The following is a 20,501-nucleotide window of genomic DNA, read 5'->3' as shown; positions in this document are numbered from 1 at the left end:
ATTAAAAACTTGACACTGATGAATTTCAACAAATTTTTTTTTCTGGTAAGTCAAATAAATTTTAAAGTGTTTCTAACGATAGTAAGTAGCCTTTAATTTCATGAAATTGTAAAGTCACGTGGATCATGTGACATTTGAGCATATAAAGATGAAAAAACCTGAAAAACACGTGCAAACACAAACTCGTGAGGTAAATCGATGCAAATTTGCTTAAACTGAACACGCACACGTAACTTGAACTGGAAAAACAAATTAAAATTGTTATTTTCATCTTTGTTAGAAAATCCCGCTCCTTTCAAATGTAGAACGTCTACATGCTATAGGTAGGCTCTATGCTGGTCAGTCTGCGGTCACTGTTGCAAGAGCCTTTAATTGTTCACGCCAGACAAATATTAATCTTAGAATGAGAGTGCTTCAAACTGGAACTATTGCCGACCGCCCAAGGGCGGGAGCGCCACGTGGGACGTCACTCCAGGAAGATCAAGCAATACGATTACGTCATCTTAGAAACAGATTTGTCACTGCCACCTACACAAGTAGAGAGATGTTTAGTGGAAGGGTAAAGGCACAAACTGTTCGAAATCGCTTGCAGGCTGCTGGTCGTTGAGCTCTGAGGCTCTATAATGGACCAATATTGACACCTCTTCATCGCCGTAACTGACTTGTGTGGGCCACAAGACACATAAGATTTACTCAAAGACAGTGGAATTCGGTTGTCTTTAGTGACGAATCTCGATTCACTTTGAGATTTGCCGATGGCAGGGCCCGAGTGTACCGCAGACGCGGTGAACGTTACGCTCAAGTATGCGTCAGAGAAGTTGACCGATTTGGTGGCGGCAGCGTCATGGTTTGGCGTTCTTTTTGTGCACATGGACGTTCTCCTCTTGTTGTTGTCCAAGGGAACTTAAATGCTGTCCAGTACAGGGATCAGATTTTGCAACCTGTTCTTCTTCCGTTTATGCAGAGACATGGGCCTGGACTAACGTTTCAACAAGACAATTCTCGACCCCATACAGCAATTGCTACCCAGAATTTTTTTAAGAAATGCCGGTGTCCAAGTCCTGGATTGGCCGTCGCTAAGCTCCGACCTTAATCGTATTGAACACATCTGGGACGAACTGGGTCGACGTGTTCGTCAGCAAGTGAATCCACCACTGACGTTGCAGGACCTTCAACATGCTCTTGCTGAGCAGTGGCGACGTCTTCCTCGGGTAGTGTTTACTAATGTTCTGAGATCCATGTGAAGACGTTGTGTGGCAGTATGAAACGCTAGAGGGGGTGTACTGTGACACCACGATTGTTATCAATGTCAAGGACTTTCGGCGAGACGTATTCTTGCTTTCTGTTGATGTCAAAGTCGTCTGGGCACAACATAACACTAAAATAGTTGCCTTAAACCGAATATTAAAAATCTAGTCCCAAAAATCCCGAGTGTCAAGTTTTTAATTTGGCTGAGTATATATATATATTAAATCAGCTTTTTGTCCAAATTCGCCAGTCATAAACGCGGGCGTTAAAGACTAATAGTAGAATAAAATGTTAACGGCCATGTACATGTCATTTAAACCTCGCAGTGTAAATAAACCACAGTAATTATTAGTCATAAATAACATATTATTTGGTTATTATCCCAATTACTAGATGACATACTTAGTACATTACTTGATAGATGCTTTCATTATACAAAATCGGACTGGTGGGGTTATAATTTTATATTTTATATTACAGATGGTGACCGTCTTATTAATTATCTATGCAGCGGAAGCACTGACCTCGAACCAGTGGTTTCAGCCATGACACACGCAGTGACGTCACGTTTTCCAAATCTTAGATATGTTGTTGGATTGGATGCTAAATATATATTTAGAGTTTTATGGACACTTCCTGTCTCTATTGCTGACTTTTTGTTTTGTTTAACAAGCATCCGCCCAAGAGGGGCAAAGTAGATAACTGTATTTATATAATTATTAGTGTTTAAAATTTCAGTGGTTCATATTTGTAAATGTTTTGTATGGTGCTCCTGATAGGGTATTATTATCTTAATAAAGTGTCAAATACAATAACCATCTTATCTTATCTCCTAATAAGGTGTTTAGTACATTAAAGATCTTATCTCCTAATAAGGTGTTTAGTACATTAAAGATCATATCTCCTGTTGCTAATAAGGTGTTCAGTACAAAAACGATCTTATCTCCTAAAACCGTGCGCCTGCCCAATCTCGTGGGTTTTCTCCGGGTCCTCCGGTTTCCCCCCACTGCTAAAGACCCCTACGCGAAAGCGAATTATTGAAATAAAATTAAACCATGTTAGTCCCGAAATGACCTAGTTTGTGACGAGTGGACGTTAAACCCCCTCCTGTATCTTTTAAAAAGGTGTCCAGTAGACAGACAGACAGAATTTAACAGTCCCCTGCTTTCTTCGAAAGGTGAGGGGCAATAACTGAGGTAACTATGGTAATTGGTAATATTTTATGTATCTGCATTAGATCAACTCAATTCATCATTTTATTTTTTACCTAAATCAAGGGAGTGGGGGGCGTTAGCGCGTGCGCGTTACATCAAATGGTCTGTCATCGAGTCACTTGGCGTGGTTTCGATTCCCCGGTTGTAGGTGACAAGGAGTAGGGTCGTCTGTCCAATCTCATGGGTTTTCTCCGGGTCCTCCGGTTTCCTACGCGCAAGCGAATTATTAAATAAAATTGAACCATATGTTAATGCCGAAATGAACTAGTTTTTTTCGAGTGGACGTTAACCCCCATTTCTCTCTCTCTGCCTCAAAACGAAGATAATTGAATGCTTATATATTAAGAGACATTATTCAGAAACATAGGTTATTCGGGAAAATTCTAATAGGCAGGGCCCATGTGGGGGGGGGGGGCAACAGGGACAATTTCCAGGGGCCCGGAGCCTTGAGGGGCCGGGGGTATGCCAAGTAATGTTTTGGTAGAAATATGTTGGTAGAAATTGATAAAAAAAAAAACTACACTGTTACACTGTTACTTGATGCTAAAGCTGAAGATGATAGGTGACTTTTCTGAATGTGGGTAGGCTACCTGGTGGCGTGGGTAAGATTAGAATCGGATTCTGTCAGTCCTCTGGAGCTCGAAAATACATATCTTTCACAAATTTTAGAGCTCCAGGGGAGAGAGAGCGACCCTCCACACACACACACACACACACACATAAACGACACCAATAAACGTCGCGAGCTCTGCTGATAGGTCTTGACATCATAATCACAGAAATACTACAATATAAACTCTGATAAAACCGCAGACAAGTGTTTCCTAAGGAACTTGACAAGAAGAATAGTAGAATATAAGAGACAGAGCCACAACATATTGGGCGGGGGAGGGTAACACACACATACATCACAAGGGAGATAACCATCGATATTGAAACGGATTAACACCACAACTGATTTCCCAATTGTTTTTAATGTAATACTTGGCACCAACTTTTCCCCAAATTTTGTTTGGCTGAATTCTCTCCACCACAGACGATGAATAGCTGGCCATATTTTTCTGCAAAGTCTGTATAGCTGGCCATATTTTTCTGCAAAGTTTGTACAATGTTAAACATTGAAATTTCTATATACACATTCTAACCTTACTTAAACCAAATAAGAAATGAACTTAGGTTTAACGTATCCTTTTCCTCACCAGCTGGGTTAATGAAGACGATCATCCACTGGAATGGATCTAATCCCTAAGCCACCGTGGATCTCTTACATATAAAATAAACAAGTTAGGCACTTTCGGCGTATGAATCACACCTGATCTATCTCAGATAAATAAAGTAACTTAATTTAACCTATCACTGACGTAAATTATTATGACGTGTAAATATGACGTCAACCAATCAGATTATGTCGTCGTCGCCTCGTTAACGTGAAACAAGTCAAGATATGTACCTTTAAGATAACAAATATGTTTACTGTCTGAACCTTGCTATTTTTTAAACGGATTTCTTCGATCATGAACAAACTATTTAACTTTGGTTATTATAAACTTACCTGTGTGTTTGATATCAACTCCGGTTAAATAAAATCCATTGCACAATTAAATATCCCAACGAATAAAAAAATTCTTTATTGAAAAATTGAACTCAAACTTTTGACAATACAAAAATGGAAGCCGGTTACGTCACACTTCGGGAGATATCATTTCGTATAAAGGGGTGACAGCATGTTACATCGAAACGTTTTACAGTACATTTACGACAATTCGTGGTATTAGCCTCGGCTTGGTATTGAGTTTGGGGGTTCGGCCCATATCTCTTTATTTTATTACGGTACCATCTTTTTACATTTTAGTAAAATCCCTGCAAAGTTTATACATTTTCTTTTGAAATAATATAATTTTGTTTTAATTATTTGATTAGTCGAATGGGAGAATTTTCTTTGGAACATAAATGCGGCACAAAAACGACATTCGTTTAACTGGCTTTAAATTGTACCCATGAATATCTTTAATATGATACATAAAATGATATATTTGATTTACCATATACGTATATGGTATTTAAAATTATGGGATGGTGGTGTGATAAGCATTTACAATAAATTTTAACAAAATAGATAGTTAATGATAATGTATATATTTACAGTATGAACAATGAAATATTGCACCTTCTTCCAGTCTCTCGCCAATACACGCGACATGCAACCACTCATCACACAAATCACAACACACCCATTCCACATCCTTATCAGAATCACCCAGTGGTGGTTCCGCAGCGCCGCATACCTTACACACACTATCATCAACACATTCAGCCACATTTTCCCTTGCATCCCCAACCACATCAAGCATTCTACTCTCATCCATCTTTGTCACACTGTCATTCTTATCCCCAGTAAACGCACTCTTACCCGTACCAACATTCTCCACACCGACATCCATATCACTTTCAGTTTCACTCCCATTCTCACTTTCAGATTCGCCAAAGTAAATTATTATTGGCGAAAGTTCCTGTTGCACGCCATCAATCTCTCTAAATTTGTTTTCCACTTCATTGATGACGTGCAAACAGGCCCTTACCCACTCCCCCTGGGTAACCCTTTTTTTTTTCCTCTTTCTAGAGAGTTTCAACATCTGCAATTTTAAGGTTGGAGTTGTGTCTGGCGACATAGTCTTTTTCTTGGGTTAAAAAAAAACACAAAAGAAATATAATACACAATACGCACTTTTTCGTTACTCCCAAACGATATTTTATAAACATAATATAATACGAAAATGGACAATTTACGTTCGATAACCTCTTAAATCTAACATATTTATATTGATAAATCTGTAGATTGTTTTATATTAACGATGCGTCGTTTACAAATATCAAATTTTTCACGCCTGAATCCACGCTATGTACTCGGCCTGATTATTTAACATTTAATAAAGAAAACCTAAATCAAATTTAATAACGCGATTTGGATTCAACAGGGTTTGTTTTTAAAAAAAGGACTCCAATTTCTGTTCGCCGGCAACAAAATGGCGCCGGTCTTAGCTAATTCAACGAAGTTCAATTCCACATATCTTTGTAAAATACTGAACTAAACGGAACACATTTTGAAGCGACATTCTTATCAGAGAAATATCTTCACAATATGTTTATCTGCAAGGTATTCATATTGCTCAAAAGGAAGCACCGAGACCTAAGTTGCAAAAAGGCTAACGAAAATGTTTTACTTTATGTTAGCATGTGGGTGAATTTTTTTTTATAGCTTGTCGAGTCTATCTGATGGTAATTTTGGGCTATTGATAACGGTAATATTTCTTTAAATTAAAAAAGTCACCTTGAATTAGTTCGATCGGGTTTAATTCACAGTGGCATACTGGAAGTCTTATGACCAGGTCGCCGTTAAAATTGGCCAATCGGTCAGTTTCATGATCCTGCTTTGGTTTATGTAACGCCACTCGCTTTAAAAGTGCTGCCTGTGAACAAAATATAAAATAAGTTTAACTCTAATATTTAAAACGTATTGCCCAATTCTGTCACGACTTGGTATAAACACAATCGGTTTTTAGCATGATTTCTATTTAAAATGAAACTACCCATTACAACGTAATTAAAAGGGATATCTACCTTTGTTTCAGATGGACTAAATTCTACTCCCTTATCGGTGAGCCACTGAATGATTTCACATTTTTTGTTGGTAGTTTTGGGGTTATATGATGAGGATGATTTAATATTGTGGTATGGCGCGTTATCTAAAATAATCAAAGCCGGTTTTGGAGGTGAAGGCAATAATGTGTTACCAAACCAGTCAATGAAATATCTGAAATTAAAATGAAATAAACATAATACAAATTTATAAAAGCTACTGTTTAACAAAACGTGTGTTTAGGAAATGTAATGTGATTGAGAATACAAAATTTTAGGACTACTTTTCGAATGTCTGATTAAATGCAAATAACAATTGAAAATCTGTTTACTTCCAATTCTTCTCATCAGGTTAGTCGGGCGATTTTAGTTTCGACCGAAACACCCTCCCTACTTCTGGGATAAATCCCCTGGTCGAAGATCCTGCGTCTAATATTATAAGGCGACTGCCCTTTCCTGCAGACATGCATCGTCCACAGTCCGAACAATCCGGACATAATACGCCAATGGGACCTGGAACAATACAATTTAAAAAATCATAATTCAAATAATGTTCGAATAATAAACTCGGAATATATTTTGCATTTAAAATAAAGCTTTGTTTTACCTTTTCAGGTCTCTTCAAGGTAAACACATTCATATCCTTCATCTCTATAATAAAAAAAAACATATTAAAACACGAAAACTCAAATCTAATTTTAGATTCTTATCAAAAAACTTCCTTTTTTAACATTTGTGCACAAAACGACTTTCAGGTTGGATCGTTTACCTGTTTAAGCAAGTATTTATTTTTTTTTATTCATCTATTACCCAGTAAGTGGGAAGTCAATAATACCTGTATTTGACTACATTTCTCAAATAATTATGTCTGGATGTCACAATCTCTGTTGTTTCTTTCGCAAATCTCTTGCCGTGGGAATTGTACAATTTAAATCCAATTTCTTTTAATATCCTTTGCAGGTGGGTTTGCGAAATTATAATGTCTTTCTGCTCCAGAACAGAACACAGTCGTCTGGTTGAGAACTGTATAAAATTTGAAAAATGAAACCATAAGCAGTGTTGAATCATTCGAGTTTGTATGTTATTTCTTTAAAGCCCCCTTTTAGTTCAAACTTTCAAAAATATAATTATGTGAAATAACATATATATTCCAATAGACATGGAACTAACTGAAATGGATTTTGAAATAATATGAATACACAACTCGTGACGTGATTATAAATTGTTCCTTATGTCTTGTCTTAAATATTAGGGAGTATACCGCATATTTTCACGCCAAGATAACAACATGAATACTGATTGAAATAAATCAATTGTGAATTATTATTTGCGTTTTCAATTTTAAATTTTATGGAAAAGTTTAACGCCTTCAATAGTAAGTGTGCAAGAAGACCTCACTACACGCAACACAAAATTGATAATATAAAGTGGCTGGAATCTAGAGCATAATTGTACTTACAGTTACATATTGGTCCTTTCTATACAGGCTGTGGATAGTCTCCTTGATTACGCTCCGGTCAAAACTGTCGAATCTGGAAGTAAATGTACGCTTCTTACGAGGTCTTGTAGGTTTTTTGGCATTATACACCCACAGAATTGACACCTTCAGGGCTGCCGCAACACGCTTGTATATGTTGCTGAAAAGGTTATCGTTTCCTTGAAAGAATGATATTAAGTTAACGATGCACTCGGAAACCACCCTGCACGTTTCAAGTCAGTAGCTTGAAGCGTATATATGGTATTAGTGTCAGTGGCTTGTGGCACGAAGTAACAGTATATTGTCGCATACATAATATATTATGTCAACGCTTGGGCGACATAATATATTGTGTTGACGCTAGGGCAGGGTTAGGGTTAGGCTCGAGCTGTTCCTATCTGAAAGCTGAAAGAAAGTTTACACACGTATCCCAGAAATGGTTTATATAATTTTAATTTCACACGTGACGGTTGATTATAGGCCTACTATTTTCTAATATTAACAATATAATCTTTTACAATTGTTATCGGTGCCATCTTGTTTTTTGTTCATGCCTAGTCACCTCCATCCTAGTTCCAAGCGTTGACATAATATATTATATCGCCCAAGCGTTGACATAATATATTATGTATGCGACAATATACTGTTACTTCGTGCCACAGGCCACTGACACTAATACCATATATACGCTTCAAGCTACTGACTTGAAACGTATCGCCTGCGGAAACTTCGGTCGTGAGCTTCATGTTGTTTCTTAAATTATTTATAATACATGTATAAAGAAGATCTGGAAGGTTTAGTTTAAATACGACTTTATTTTTACGAGTATCCGTGCAATCATTGATATTTTCATTGTGAATAAAATTTGGTAGACTGGCCATTGATGGTTTCAATATATACTGAGCGTCATGGAAAACGCATCACTTAGTTTTTCGTATAACAAAATGATCCTGTAAATATATCTTATTTATTTTGCTTCTTATTGTGAACAATATTCAAATGGGAACACATCAATAACACTTATGGATGTTTAATCTGTAATCAAGGGTACAAAGTCAGAGGGGCCAAAACCAAAAGTACGACACAGATGTCAGTAGCGCGTGTGTCCTCTACGGGCCATCATCAGGGTAGTCTACAGCATTAACGCGACTCCTGCAAATGTGTAGGGCGGTCCGGTGATGAAATGTGAAGCCTCCCCACACCATTACACTACCCCCACCCCATCGATTCGTTTCGAAGACGCAGCAGTCTGCAAGACGTTCCCCAAGACGTCTCCACACACGTTGACGGCCAACAGCGTGATAAAGATGAAAGCGACTCTCATCACTGAAGAGCACACTTTGCCAGTCTACTCTTCTCCATGTCTGGTTTCCTTGAGCCCATATCAAACGCCGCTGACGGTGATGATCCCTGAGGATAGCTCCAACATAAGGTCGTCGTGCACGGAGTCCTACTTCTCTTAGACTACGTCTAACGGTGTTGGCACTTACTGGTCCTTGTCTTCCGACGACTGCTGCACCTGTTCGAGTCGCTGGGCGGAATCTGTCACGCAGATGAGTGACCCGGATGTAGCGGTCTTGAGCCTGGGTTGTAACGCGTTGTGGACCAGGACGTTGACGGTCACGTGTTGATCCAGTAACTCGAACACGTTCCACCAACCTTACAATAGTGGACTGATGACAATTGAAGTGTCTGGCAATAGCACGTGTAGACATGCCAGCTGTGGACATTCCCATGGCTTCATTCCGTTGATTTTCAGTAAGTCTCGGCATCTCTAGCTCGATTCCTTCACACGTCCAACAAAAGATTACGACAGATTGACGTTTCACAGTTCATGTACTGCACATTAAGTTGAAAACATGCTTTTAAAGGGCTCACACACAATGCTGCACGTGAATATTGGTTTTTTCATGTGCATCTCGTGCAATTTTTTTTTTTTTTTTTTTGCACAATGGCCGATATTTTTTGCGTTTGGGAGCATTGTGTGAAACAATAGTTCATAGTATTGCATAATATTATACATACAAAACCACCTAGTAATAAAATATTTGGGAAAAAAAGTGATGCGTTTTCCATGGCGCTCAGTATATATCTTCTATGTAATTGCCCTTAGTTAAAAAATTTCGTCACTCAAACGATCGAAACGATCGCGGTTTGTTTTCATGGCAACACGTGGTTGTCAAACTCGCTGTCAAAACTAAACACCCCACAACAACTTTAATGGTTTCGTCCAACACGTGACAAAAGCCATGTTGTCTTCCACTTTTTAGAAAATATAAGTAAACACGTCAAATTTTTCAAAAGAGAACTTTTTTATTCGTTGAGATATTTAATTGTGCAATGGATTTTATTTAACCGGGGTTGATTTCAAACACACAGGTAAGTTTTTATTAACCAAAGTTAAACAGTTTGTTCATAATCGAAGAAATCCGTTTATAAAATAGCAAGGTTCAGACAGTAATTATGTCGTCAGACTGTTTTCAAGGGTGGGCGCAGGACTGTAGCTATCGGTGTGGGGGCTGGGGGGGGGGGCAGCCCAACCAATGTCACTTGGCTTTATGGGGCGTCCATACTGGTATGAGCACGTTGGTCGTTGGCTTCATATTGCGTCCAATGGAAAGGGCGGCGGGGTTCGGCGGCCCCTTCCCCCCCCCCCCTGACCCCGCTAGCTACGGATCTGCGGTGGCCATCTCGATACCAGGACAGACTCATTAACGTGGCCTATCGTGATCCCTTGGGCCGAGGTGAGCTAAAACAAATAATGAAATCCGACATCCATTCTGGGATAGTCCATAACAATCTGAAAAAGTATTTAGCGTCGTTTCCAAGGATGTACCTGGATTTGGGGTATCTGGCAGTGATGGCGTGTTCGTAAGCGTCGATTACTTCGAATAAGTTACTGGATGATTTCTCCCGGAGTTGTTTAATCATCATCTTACCTGAAAATACATACATGGGTTATTATTAGAGATTATGTAACCGCGTGTCAATTTACTTTTATTTTACTGACTCAAAGAATGGAAAAATGGTGGTCATGGGGAATATGGGATAAAGGTTGTCGATTTGTCGCATATAATTAATTTACAATATAAAAATTATTACAATATACAAATTGACCAATAAATCATCACATGATCCTATATGAATTAATAAATTTGCCCGTAAATATTCATCAATACGAAATATGGCTTTAAATGGCCGGTCATTAACAACCATATCTGACTTTATTCAATGACCACACGACCATCTTATTCGAGAACGTATTTCTCTTAAATAAAAACATACTTTGATCAATAAACTCCTGTCCATAATATTGCCGGAACTCAGAATCTCCTTGATTAAATGCGTCTTGAAATTTTTCATCAAGTTTCTGGGCGTTGAGTATCTCTGTGTTAAAATATCCCGGTTCCAAGATACTGACCTTTATTCCTTGGTGATACACCTCTCGTCTGAAACAATATTTACAAAAAAAAACCGTCAGGGTAAAGTTGTCAATGAAACAGGAGCGGGGTGGGGAAAATCAATGCCTGATTCCACTTACGAGGCCACCCCCACGACTAGAGGATGGTAAAGGTACGTTTTAAAAAATATTGATCAAAGTCGAGGAGGCCGACTGATGTTTAAGACTACAATGGCTTATGACAATGTAGGTAATAGTATAAATGTTGGCGGGAGGCCCCCTAGATCACAATGCTGTAGGCGAATTAGACACTCAGAAAAATTCAGAAAAACGTAAAAACTACCAATCTGATAGGGACCTCAGATGACATGACTCTCATTTTCAGTAGAATTGTGATTCTTTGAAAAATTCTAACGTACCGTAGGCTATCTGAGAAAGCTTCTACTCCATATTTTGAAACACAGTACGGTGTAGGTACCAAAGCAATGCGTCCAATTATGCTGGCGATGTTAACTACCCTTCCTCTTTCCTTTCTTATCAGTGGTAAAAACATTTTAGTGACGTCTATTAAGCCAAGTAAATTAACAGCCAGTGTATCCATGTAGTCTTTTCTGTTTAAGCACTCGATAGGTCCGATAGTGCCACCTATACCAGCATTATTTACAACAGCCCATAGTCCTATAATTACATACATATAAACCATTACATCGGTTCAGTTCCTATATATATATTAGCTTGTTACCCCTATATATATGTATGTATGTATGTTACCTCTATGTATTAGCATGCGACCCTTACAACATTTCCTACATCTACTAGAACGTGACTCCTAGAACAATTCCTATATTTTAGCATGTGACCCTTACCATATTTCCTATATATTTTAGCATGTGACCTCTAGGATAATTCTCACATAGGCCCACAAAAAAATAATATAGTACTAGCATGTGACCCCTATACCAATTCCTATATATTAGCACGTGACTCTTAGAACAAATAATAATAATAATAGCGCAGCTTATCCATAAAAATGTTCAAGGCGCTTGGAGATGGTATGAAGGTATCAATGTTACATTTGTTTCAGTTATAGTAAGAGTTGAAAAGAAATGTTTTCAATCAATTTCACATTATACCCAAACACACTGTGACATTGTAGGGCTTCTACAATGAGGAGCCAGCTAGCCAGCGCCTCACAAATCTATATATTTACCAAAATGTTGATTATCTGAAGAGCGTAATAAAATAAGCGAAAGTGCTAGTAATCGACAAATAATGTCATTGTTATTGTATGTCTTGACAAGCTCAGGCGAAACATGTAGACAATTAAACAATAGTACTTTATTTACGCATTTTTAAGCTTTATTTTTATCAATATATATATATGTGTGTGCATTAGCGAGTGATCTATAGAACAGTTCTTATTAGCACGTGACCCCTAGAACAATTCCTATAGCCCATATGTGTCCTCCTTAAACTCACCTCTATTGGAAGGTAAAATTGATTTTACCTTGGTGAGTGCAGACTTGATATCATCTTCTGACGAAACATCTAATTGAAGTGTCTGAAGATGTTCGGATGACGTCTTCTTTAGTTCAGTTGCAGCATCTTGTTTCAGACAGGCAGCAATAACATGAAATCCTAAACCATCTAATCTTTTTGCCAAAAGATTTCCAAATCCTGTATCACAACCGGTTATTAGGACATACTTTACACCATAATTATTGACCTTTAACCTCCCCAAGAACCATTTTAAGGTAAAGTATCCTATCAGGACTGTAACCCACAAAATCATCTATAAACACAAATAATAATGGTCTATTATTAGGCGCTGGGAGTAAGGGGTATGTGTGTGTGGCGGGAGGGGTGGGGTCGTTTTAGAGCGTAAGTAAGTAAAATTCAAGTATTAGAGAAAAAACACTAAAAATTAAAATTTTGGCTAGTACTTTCATCGTTATCAAACGAATCTTCAGGCCATTTTAATGCGTTGATAACGATGAAAGTACTAGCCAAAATTTTAATTTTTAGTGTTTTTTCTCTAATACGTGAATTTTACTTATATGATTAACTGAGAGTTAGATCGTTTTATATATTTGTTTCTTATATATATATATATATATATATATATATATATATATATTTATCCAGGTGTGCCACTATTTCTTCATGTGTTCCAAGGTGTGCCGTTGGCAAAAGAAGGTTGAGAACCAGTGCCCCAACAGAACCACTGACCTGCACATGCGACACGCAATAGCGCCATACATGTGGGAGGGGTTCATTGTCAATCTGACACTTCAAGGAAGGGTTGATGAAAACTGCCGCGTGCTGGTTTATCTATCCATGTTAGTTTTCCTATCGGTTCTTGCATACGATTTACTGTTTAAAGTATTTTTGCTTTATTATGTTATGTTTAATTTGATCGGGAGACGTGTTCGTCGACGTCAACGTCAACCCTGCAAGAATTGGCCGTGGCACTGCAACAGGAGTGGGCCAGATTGCCCCAAATCGTGATTGGACGTTTGATTGGGAGCATGCCACGACGAATTGCTGAATGTCTGAGAATTGGTGGTGCAATTACTCATTATTAAGACAAAAATCAAAAATGTCCATTTTCACTTTTGACGGTGTATCTCTTTGCGAGTAAAATGGGACAGTCGGATAAGTCGTCCAAATAAAAAAAAAAACAGTGCATTTCCGCAGTGTTGTATTGTTTCTGAATATCTCCTACTTTTATGAAGAATGAAGAATATATTTATTTGATGTATAGTATAGTTCAGAGTGTCAACTCTGAATAAATTTAGAACAATTTTACAGAATTAAAAATCTTTGTCAGCTTTTATCGGTCACCAGAAATTTCCCGTAACGATTAATAATTTTGTTGAAAATATATCAATATTCCATAAAGGCATATTATTTCTAGTGATTGGTCATTCAAGCACACTAAAGCATGTTTTCCGCAAATTGGCAACTTTTTATTGAAAAAAAAGAAGGTACGGTTAATTATTTAGTTTATACTTAGATGAATTAGTATGCATTATTTTCTAATTTATGTGTGTATGTATACTCAGAGAATAATTTCGTCGTGCTCTGTAGAGAGACGTCAATGGACCCATGAAGATAAGTAGAAAATTATACTGGCTGACTGTTTACTAACAGTGTTACAATAAGGACTATCATGTTACAGTAAGGACTATCATGTTACAGTAAGGACTATCATGCTACAGTAAAGACTATCATGATACTATTATGTTACAGTAAAGACTATCGTAAAGACTATCATGATACTATTATGTTACAGTAAAGACTATCATGATACTATCATGTTACAGTAAGGACTATCATGTTACACAGTAAAGACACAATTCTTACAGGTTGACATATAAAGGCATCTTTTTTTTTTAAAAAAAAAAAGCTGGAAATATTCTATCAAGAAATATATGTCCACAAATTACGTCGCATGAGTATTGACTGGCACTAGCATCAAATTGTCAGATAAACGTGATATCAAATTTATGTTAATTGTGAGATGTTGCTGGACTAACTTTACAGGCAGGACATGTCCCGAATCAATATATTTACAAATTAAAACAACATAATGACATTCTTTTAACACTATTTGCTTGAAGTTCCAGTTTATAGAACTGTAAATAAATCATCAAAATGCTACACTATAACATTGCCCTTCAAATAAATGATAATGACAAACGAATAACTTTCAAAATAAAAGCAAAAACCAAACTGGGCAAATTTTGTAGGGGAGATCTCTTTATACTATGGCTATCACTATTGGGGACATTTGGAAAAGTTGGACCATGTGAAATTTATGAATCATTTTCTATTTATTTTGCTATCATCTTTTAAGATGGTGGGTGGGGGTGTATTCTACAAGGTTGTATTCTGTGGTGTTTTTCACCACAAGTGTTCCATAAGATATTGTTGGACATAGAAAAAAATTCAATTTTTTCAAACAGTTTTTCTCAGACCATCTTATCCTTATCCCCCTGTGTGGTGCCACATTCCACAAGACTTCCGATTTGGAATAATTTTGATGGGAGTATTTTTGGCCTGTGGCGTTTTTTATTACAAGAGTTTTACAAGATATTGTATTATGTTTATTTATTTGTTTATTTAATCTTGATGTGGTTGATATTACGATATAACGTATAAAGAGGTTTGTAGAATTTGGTGACATCAGGACATTTTACTTTTATTCACCAGCTAGAATGAAAATAAATGAAATGAAGCGGGTTAAAGGTACTGCTTTTCTGCAACTGGGATAATGAAGACGGGTATACGCCGTGTAGTGTGCCATGGGGGAGATTTTGCTCGGACAGCAATGTTGTTTCCTACTCTGTCGAATTCCAACTGCCAACTAGTCTACAATAGGAACGTCTCTCGATTAACATTCGAAATAATCATTATTTGGTAACTTCTGTAAAAACTTTCAATATCGCTATTCTTTATTTACTTTTTCGCTTTTAGGGTTTTCATAATATTACACTTTTCCATAATTGTAAGTGAGATTATAAGCTTGGAAGCAGTACCCGATTCAGATGGAGAGATACCCTAGGCTATTCCAACCCCCACCCTCGCGACTAGAGGAAAATATAGTTGTGTTTGAGCAAAGCCAAGCAGGTTGATAGCTCTAGGTTTCAATCTGCAAAGCCCATAGGTGAATCCGACACTGCTTGGAAAGATTAAAATGTAATTACACTGTACTATTTTCAAATTTCTTTCACATCACTTCGCCCGGCTGATCAATTATGTATAAAAACATAAAGGGTGTCCGTATCATTTTTTGAAAATGTTTTTAAATTTTATTTTCATATATATTCGTTGCTCAATAAAATAATGAGCAATTTGTGTACAACTGAGTCATAAAGTTTATTAAGCTTAAAATCTATTATGTATAAAAACGCAAAAAACGGGCCTATATGCGCAGTTACCAAGCTTCAGTGATTACTTACTAGTTCGTTCCGTACGACTGTCTTTCGTGTCGTATACCTCTTTGTCGGGATAACTAAAATTTTGATAAAGCGGCGTAATACCGATAGGGAAAATAAACTGTACGACCAATGTGAACTTGTTGCTTTCGTAGCAATTTTTCTGAAATTAATGACAAATGATAATTTCTGTAAACGATTAATACATCCTAATGGCATATCAGTGCACTAAATTCATTCTTAAGCTACCCCCCTGAAATGACGAATTTTAAGGGTGATATAGTCAATGATTTAAGTACAAGTCAACGTTCCAGAATATCACATTTATTGTTTTTAGTAAAATTTAGTGCCCAGAATTATAGTATACATTCTTGATTAAATGAACAGATAATATGTGTTCAAATTCAAAGGTTTGACATGACAAAAAGAATGAAGTTCCTTACAGTAACCATTAATTGTCATTACTGTAACAAAACCAGACTCCCCATATAATTGTACATGAAGGAATAGTAACAGTGTAATTGTTGTTGTAGGGTACTTAACAAAGCCAGTTTACGAATTTATATTATCACATGTTAATCCTGTAAATTCTTGATTAAATAATGAATTCTCCCACTAGGCTGTTAATTTCTTTCATCTAGTAAAGATCGCTCAAATGTATATTTGCTGAGAACAATAAAACTTATACCCTGAACATAAAATGTTACAGGAAAGATGCGTTTAAAAAATACTCATTGATTTTAGTAACCAAATCTTCTTGGGTTTTTTTTTTAGGGGGTGGGGGGAATTTGTTTTGTTTTTGTTTTGTTTTTTTTTTTGGGGGGGGGGGGGGGGCTGGAAAAAATTTAATCTAGGCAGATCAAGTGTTTCTGTTTTCATTTAACCCAGAAGGTGGGGAAACTAAGCCAGGAAATTACAACATTTGTCAACAGAGGGGTCCGTTATTATTTTATGATTTAATACTCTTGACATAATGGTTGGGCATAATTTCTAGGGACAGAAACTCTTTAAAAAACAAAGTGGAATAAAACTTATTTGTAACCATTACAAAAATACGTAGTTGTTTTTAAACAAGAGTTTACTTTTATATTAATTATTCATTCAAGTTGTTTTTGGTAAAATTCAGTGCCCATAATTATAGTATACAGTGCATATTTCTATAGACTATGATATCCAGGGTTTATTATATTCGACTAGTATATCCAGTCTATAGACGAGTAGATCCAGTGACTATAACTATAGACTAGCATAATATATTGACTAAATGTTATACTCGATGACCTATATAAGAACGACTGAGCTTTTGAAGATCAAGTAAATACTATATAATTAAGTTACTATGCACAGTATATAGTTTAACACCTTAGTATTAATAGTAACTATAGCCTACCTGTAGTGCAGCGTACGTCACACTTCTTATATAAAATATATTATGTAATAACGGAGTGATTCTCTGCACCCAATATAAACACACCAACAAACAGTTTAATCTACAGTTTTAATATACGCATAAAGTTATAGAAACTAGAGTCTGCACTGATCACGTGACAGCGTGTCGCCATTCGAGCTTGTCGGCCAGGTTTCTACGTCAACGCAACCTTCGCTTTCTCTTTTAATATTCATCTTTTAAATTAGTGCAGTGTCCACAATATGTATTCTTATACAGTAATTTGTCAAATTGTTTCCGAAATTTAAGGAACTAATTATAAAGAGTGAAGAGAAATGAATGTATTTTTTAAGTTTAACCGTGAACAGAAATCAATAGCCGGCAGAATTATATGTATCGATATTTTTATTAATTTGTTAATTATTTTATTTTAGAAATGAGGGAATGAAAAGTGAAGAAATATCAATTAAAGGGTCATTATGGGAGATTTGATAAAGAGTTGACGGTTCTCGCTATAATAGTTATATCGTAGAGCGAGAAAGAGTTGACGGTTCTCGCTATAATAGTTATATCGTAGAACGAGAGTTGACGGTTCTCGCTATAATAGTTATATCGTAGAGCGAGAAAGAGTTGACGGTTCTCGCTATAATAGTTATATCGTAGAGCGAGAGTTGACGGTTCTCGCTATAATAGTTATATCGTAGAGCGAGAGTTGACGGTTCTCGCTATAATAGTTATATCGTAGAGCGAGAGTTGACGGTTCTCGCTATAATAGTTATATCGTAGAGCGAGAGTTGACGGTTCTCGCTATAATAGTTATATCGTAGAGCGAGAAAGCGGTCTACTAGAAATAATGTGATTTAATATATACAAATAATTGGGACCTGTTACGCTTTACAAGTGTAAATACTATAGTGTTCATTTTTCAAAGTTAGGCTATAGGTAGAAAAAGGTACATTGACTTTTTAACAGGACAATACCCTTTGCGTCGCGCATTGCGTTTTTTAAGGGAGCCACGGTGGGTAAGGCGCTGGCTCGCTACCCTGGAGGTCGGGTGTTCGATCCCTGCATTGGCCGAGAAAATTCATCCCGATTTTCCGACGTGGTTTCCCCTTGTCAGTGATGCAGTATTATGCAGTCTACACCATCAGGTGTAATGCGAAATCTGCGGCGCGAAACAGGAAGCATTGGGTAAGTCAGTTAGCCTATAATAGATTTCAATGGGACCCAGCAAGTATTTTCTGGGGAGGGCCAAACAAAATGTTGATGATAGACATTTTGGAAGAAGTAACGACACATTAACATCTCCAATATCACTAGATATTTGAACCACCTTTGCTAGCCACCATTCATTCTAAAAAATATATAACTGCAATATTATGAGAGCATGCAGACAATTGATTTATATCTGATACTGGCAATAATAATTCAATGGCTTGACCTACATTATTCATTTCATAATTTAGTATTCTGAATGGCTCTGATATTGACATGTTTAAGTGATGCACTTGTAAAGTTCCTATCACTTTAGAGCTTGAGTCAACATTTACATCTTCCACACTCGTTTTTACCTAAGAAAATGAAATTAATATTTTTCAAAATACTATTGGCATATAACATATTTTCCCCTCTAACGTCCCTATACACATGAATTTTTACCTTACCACTCACCCATCTACAGGCACCTTTCCATGCTGAGCTTCAAAATAATTCCATTTTATTTTTAAATTAAATGGGTACTTGGTAAGCAAATATAAACAAAAGCTACTCGGACAAGAAATGTACAATATTCAGATTTGAAATCTTTTTCTTCATGTAATTATCAGAATTGAATTTGCAGAGAGAACTAAGAATTTTTTTCATGTTCAAGCTGGTCACTGACCATAACAAAGCTATCGCAATTTAAAGTATTGCCAACTCTATACCATACACATGCTGTATATAATGCAAAACTTTCATATTTAAAATCTGAACTCTGAATCGCGTTTTGTTGTGTGTTTTGATAGTTTTCACAGAGGTCTACTTGTATAATTATTTCATCGCTTTTTAATATATCCTTCAAATATTTCAACTCTTTGTGATGCCTTGTAAAATTATAGTAATGTCTTTTATACTTTCGTATCTGTCTCTCTAATTCACAAATAGCATATTTTTCGGAACAAGATGATTTTTCTTCACAGGACATTCCGCCCACCCCCGACCCCCACCCCACCCCTCCCCCGGAACCCATTTAAAATATCTTATTTAAGGAATCGTGGCCATTAGACTAAATTAGACACTTCCTGCTCACATTTCTGGAATATGACCCATAGACTCTAATGATGGTTTGATATACGTGTTAAATTGCTGTGACATGTGTAAATTGCTGTGAATGCTTACCCTATAGATAACATGTGTAGTGTATAACGTGTTGTATGTAGTGTATCACATGTTATATCACGTGCTGTATGCAGTGTATGACAAGTTGTACCACATGTTGTATGTAGTGTATCGCGTGATGTATGTAGTGTATCACATGTATGTAGTGTATCACGTGTTGTATGTAGTGTGTCACATGTATGTAGTGTATCACGTGTTGTATGTAGTGTATCACGTGTAGTATTTAGTGTGTCACGTGTTGTATGTAGTGTATCAGAAGTTATATCACGTGTTGTATGTAGTGTATTACATGCTGTATCACATGGTGTATGTAGTGTATCACGTGTAGTATTTAGTGTGTCACGTGTTGTATGTAGTGTATCAGGTGTTGTATCACGTGTTATGTGTATTGATTCACTAATGACATCGATTTGTCGTACACCGCATTGGTGCAAAGGGTTCTTTGTGTTCACGGGACCTCCATTTTCGCCCTCCATTCTGCACCACCTGGTAAGGGGGAATCACGCCGGAAAATCCGGATGATCTTTCTTGGTCAACACAGGGATCAAATACGTGACATCCAGGTTAACAAGTCAACGTCTTACTCACTGAGCTTCCGTGGCTCCATCACACTGATATCAAATCACGATACTGATCTTTGTCTTGTTAAATAATCCATAGTGCAATATCTAGGTATGATGCTGATATTGGAACAGTAGACTTTTTTATATACGGGTACAGGGGTAAATTCATTAAAACTATATTATTGTTTTTCTCGGTCCCATGAATGTAAATACTTTTAAGGAATAGTCTGATGTTTAGTAAATTATTATTTTAAGAT

General features: G+C 36.8%; 1 protein-coding gene across 1 annotated transcript; it reads right to left on the bottom strand.

Moving 5' to 3' along the window:
- Nucleotides 1-9,881: 9,881 nt before the first annotated feature.
- LOC126807907 (retinol dehydrogenase 16) lies at nt 9,882-17,445 on the bottom strand. The gene is made up of 5 exons (XM_050532789.2): nt 17,306-17,445; nt 12,455-12,767; nt 11,395-11,653; nt 10,861-11,024; nt 9,882-10,514 (listed from the first exon to the last, which is right to left on the bottom strand). The coding sequence occupies exons 2-5, from the start codon at nt 12,765-12,767 to the stop codon at nt 10,297-10,299; spliced, it is 954 nt and encodes a 317-aa protein (XP_050388746.2). The 5' UTR covers nt 17,306-17,445; the 3' UTR covers nt 9,882-10,296.
- Nucleotides 17,446-20,501: the final 3,056 nt, after the last annotated feature.

Source organism: Patella vulgata, chromosome 9 (genome assembly GCF_932274485.2).
Source record: "Patella vulgata chromosome 9, xgPatVulg1.2, whole genome shotgun sequence".
In the NCBI taxonomy this organism is placed as follows: domain Eukaryota; kingdom Metazoa; phylum Mollusca; class Gastropoda; family Patellidae; genus Patella; species Patella vulgata.
The sequence above is the reverse complement of the archived record's forward strand: the minus strand, read 5'-3'. Positions and strand labels throughout refer to the sequence as shown.

Coding starts and splice junctions, on each gene's coding strand:
- LOC126807907 (XM_050532789.2), bottom strand. CDS start 12,767: ATGATTTTGTGGGTTACAGTCCTGATAGGATACTTTACCTTAAAATGG. Junction 11,025..11,394: donor GCTTTCTCAGATAGCCTACG/GTACGTTAGAAT, acceptor ATATTGTTTCAG/ACGAGAGGTGTATCACCAAG. Junction 10,515..10,860: donor ACAGGAGTTTATTGATCAAA/GTATGTTTTTAT, acceptor ATGTATTTTCAG/GTAAGATGATGATTAAACAA.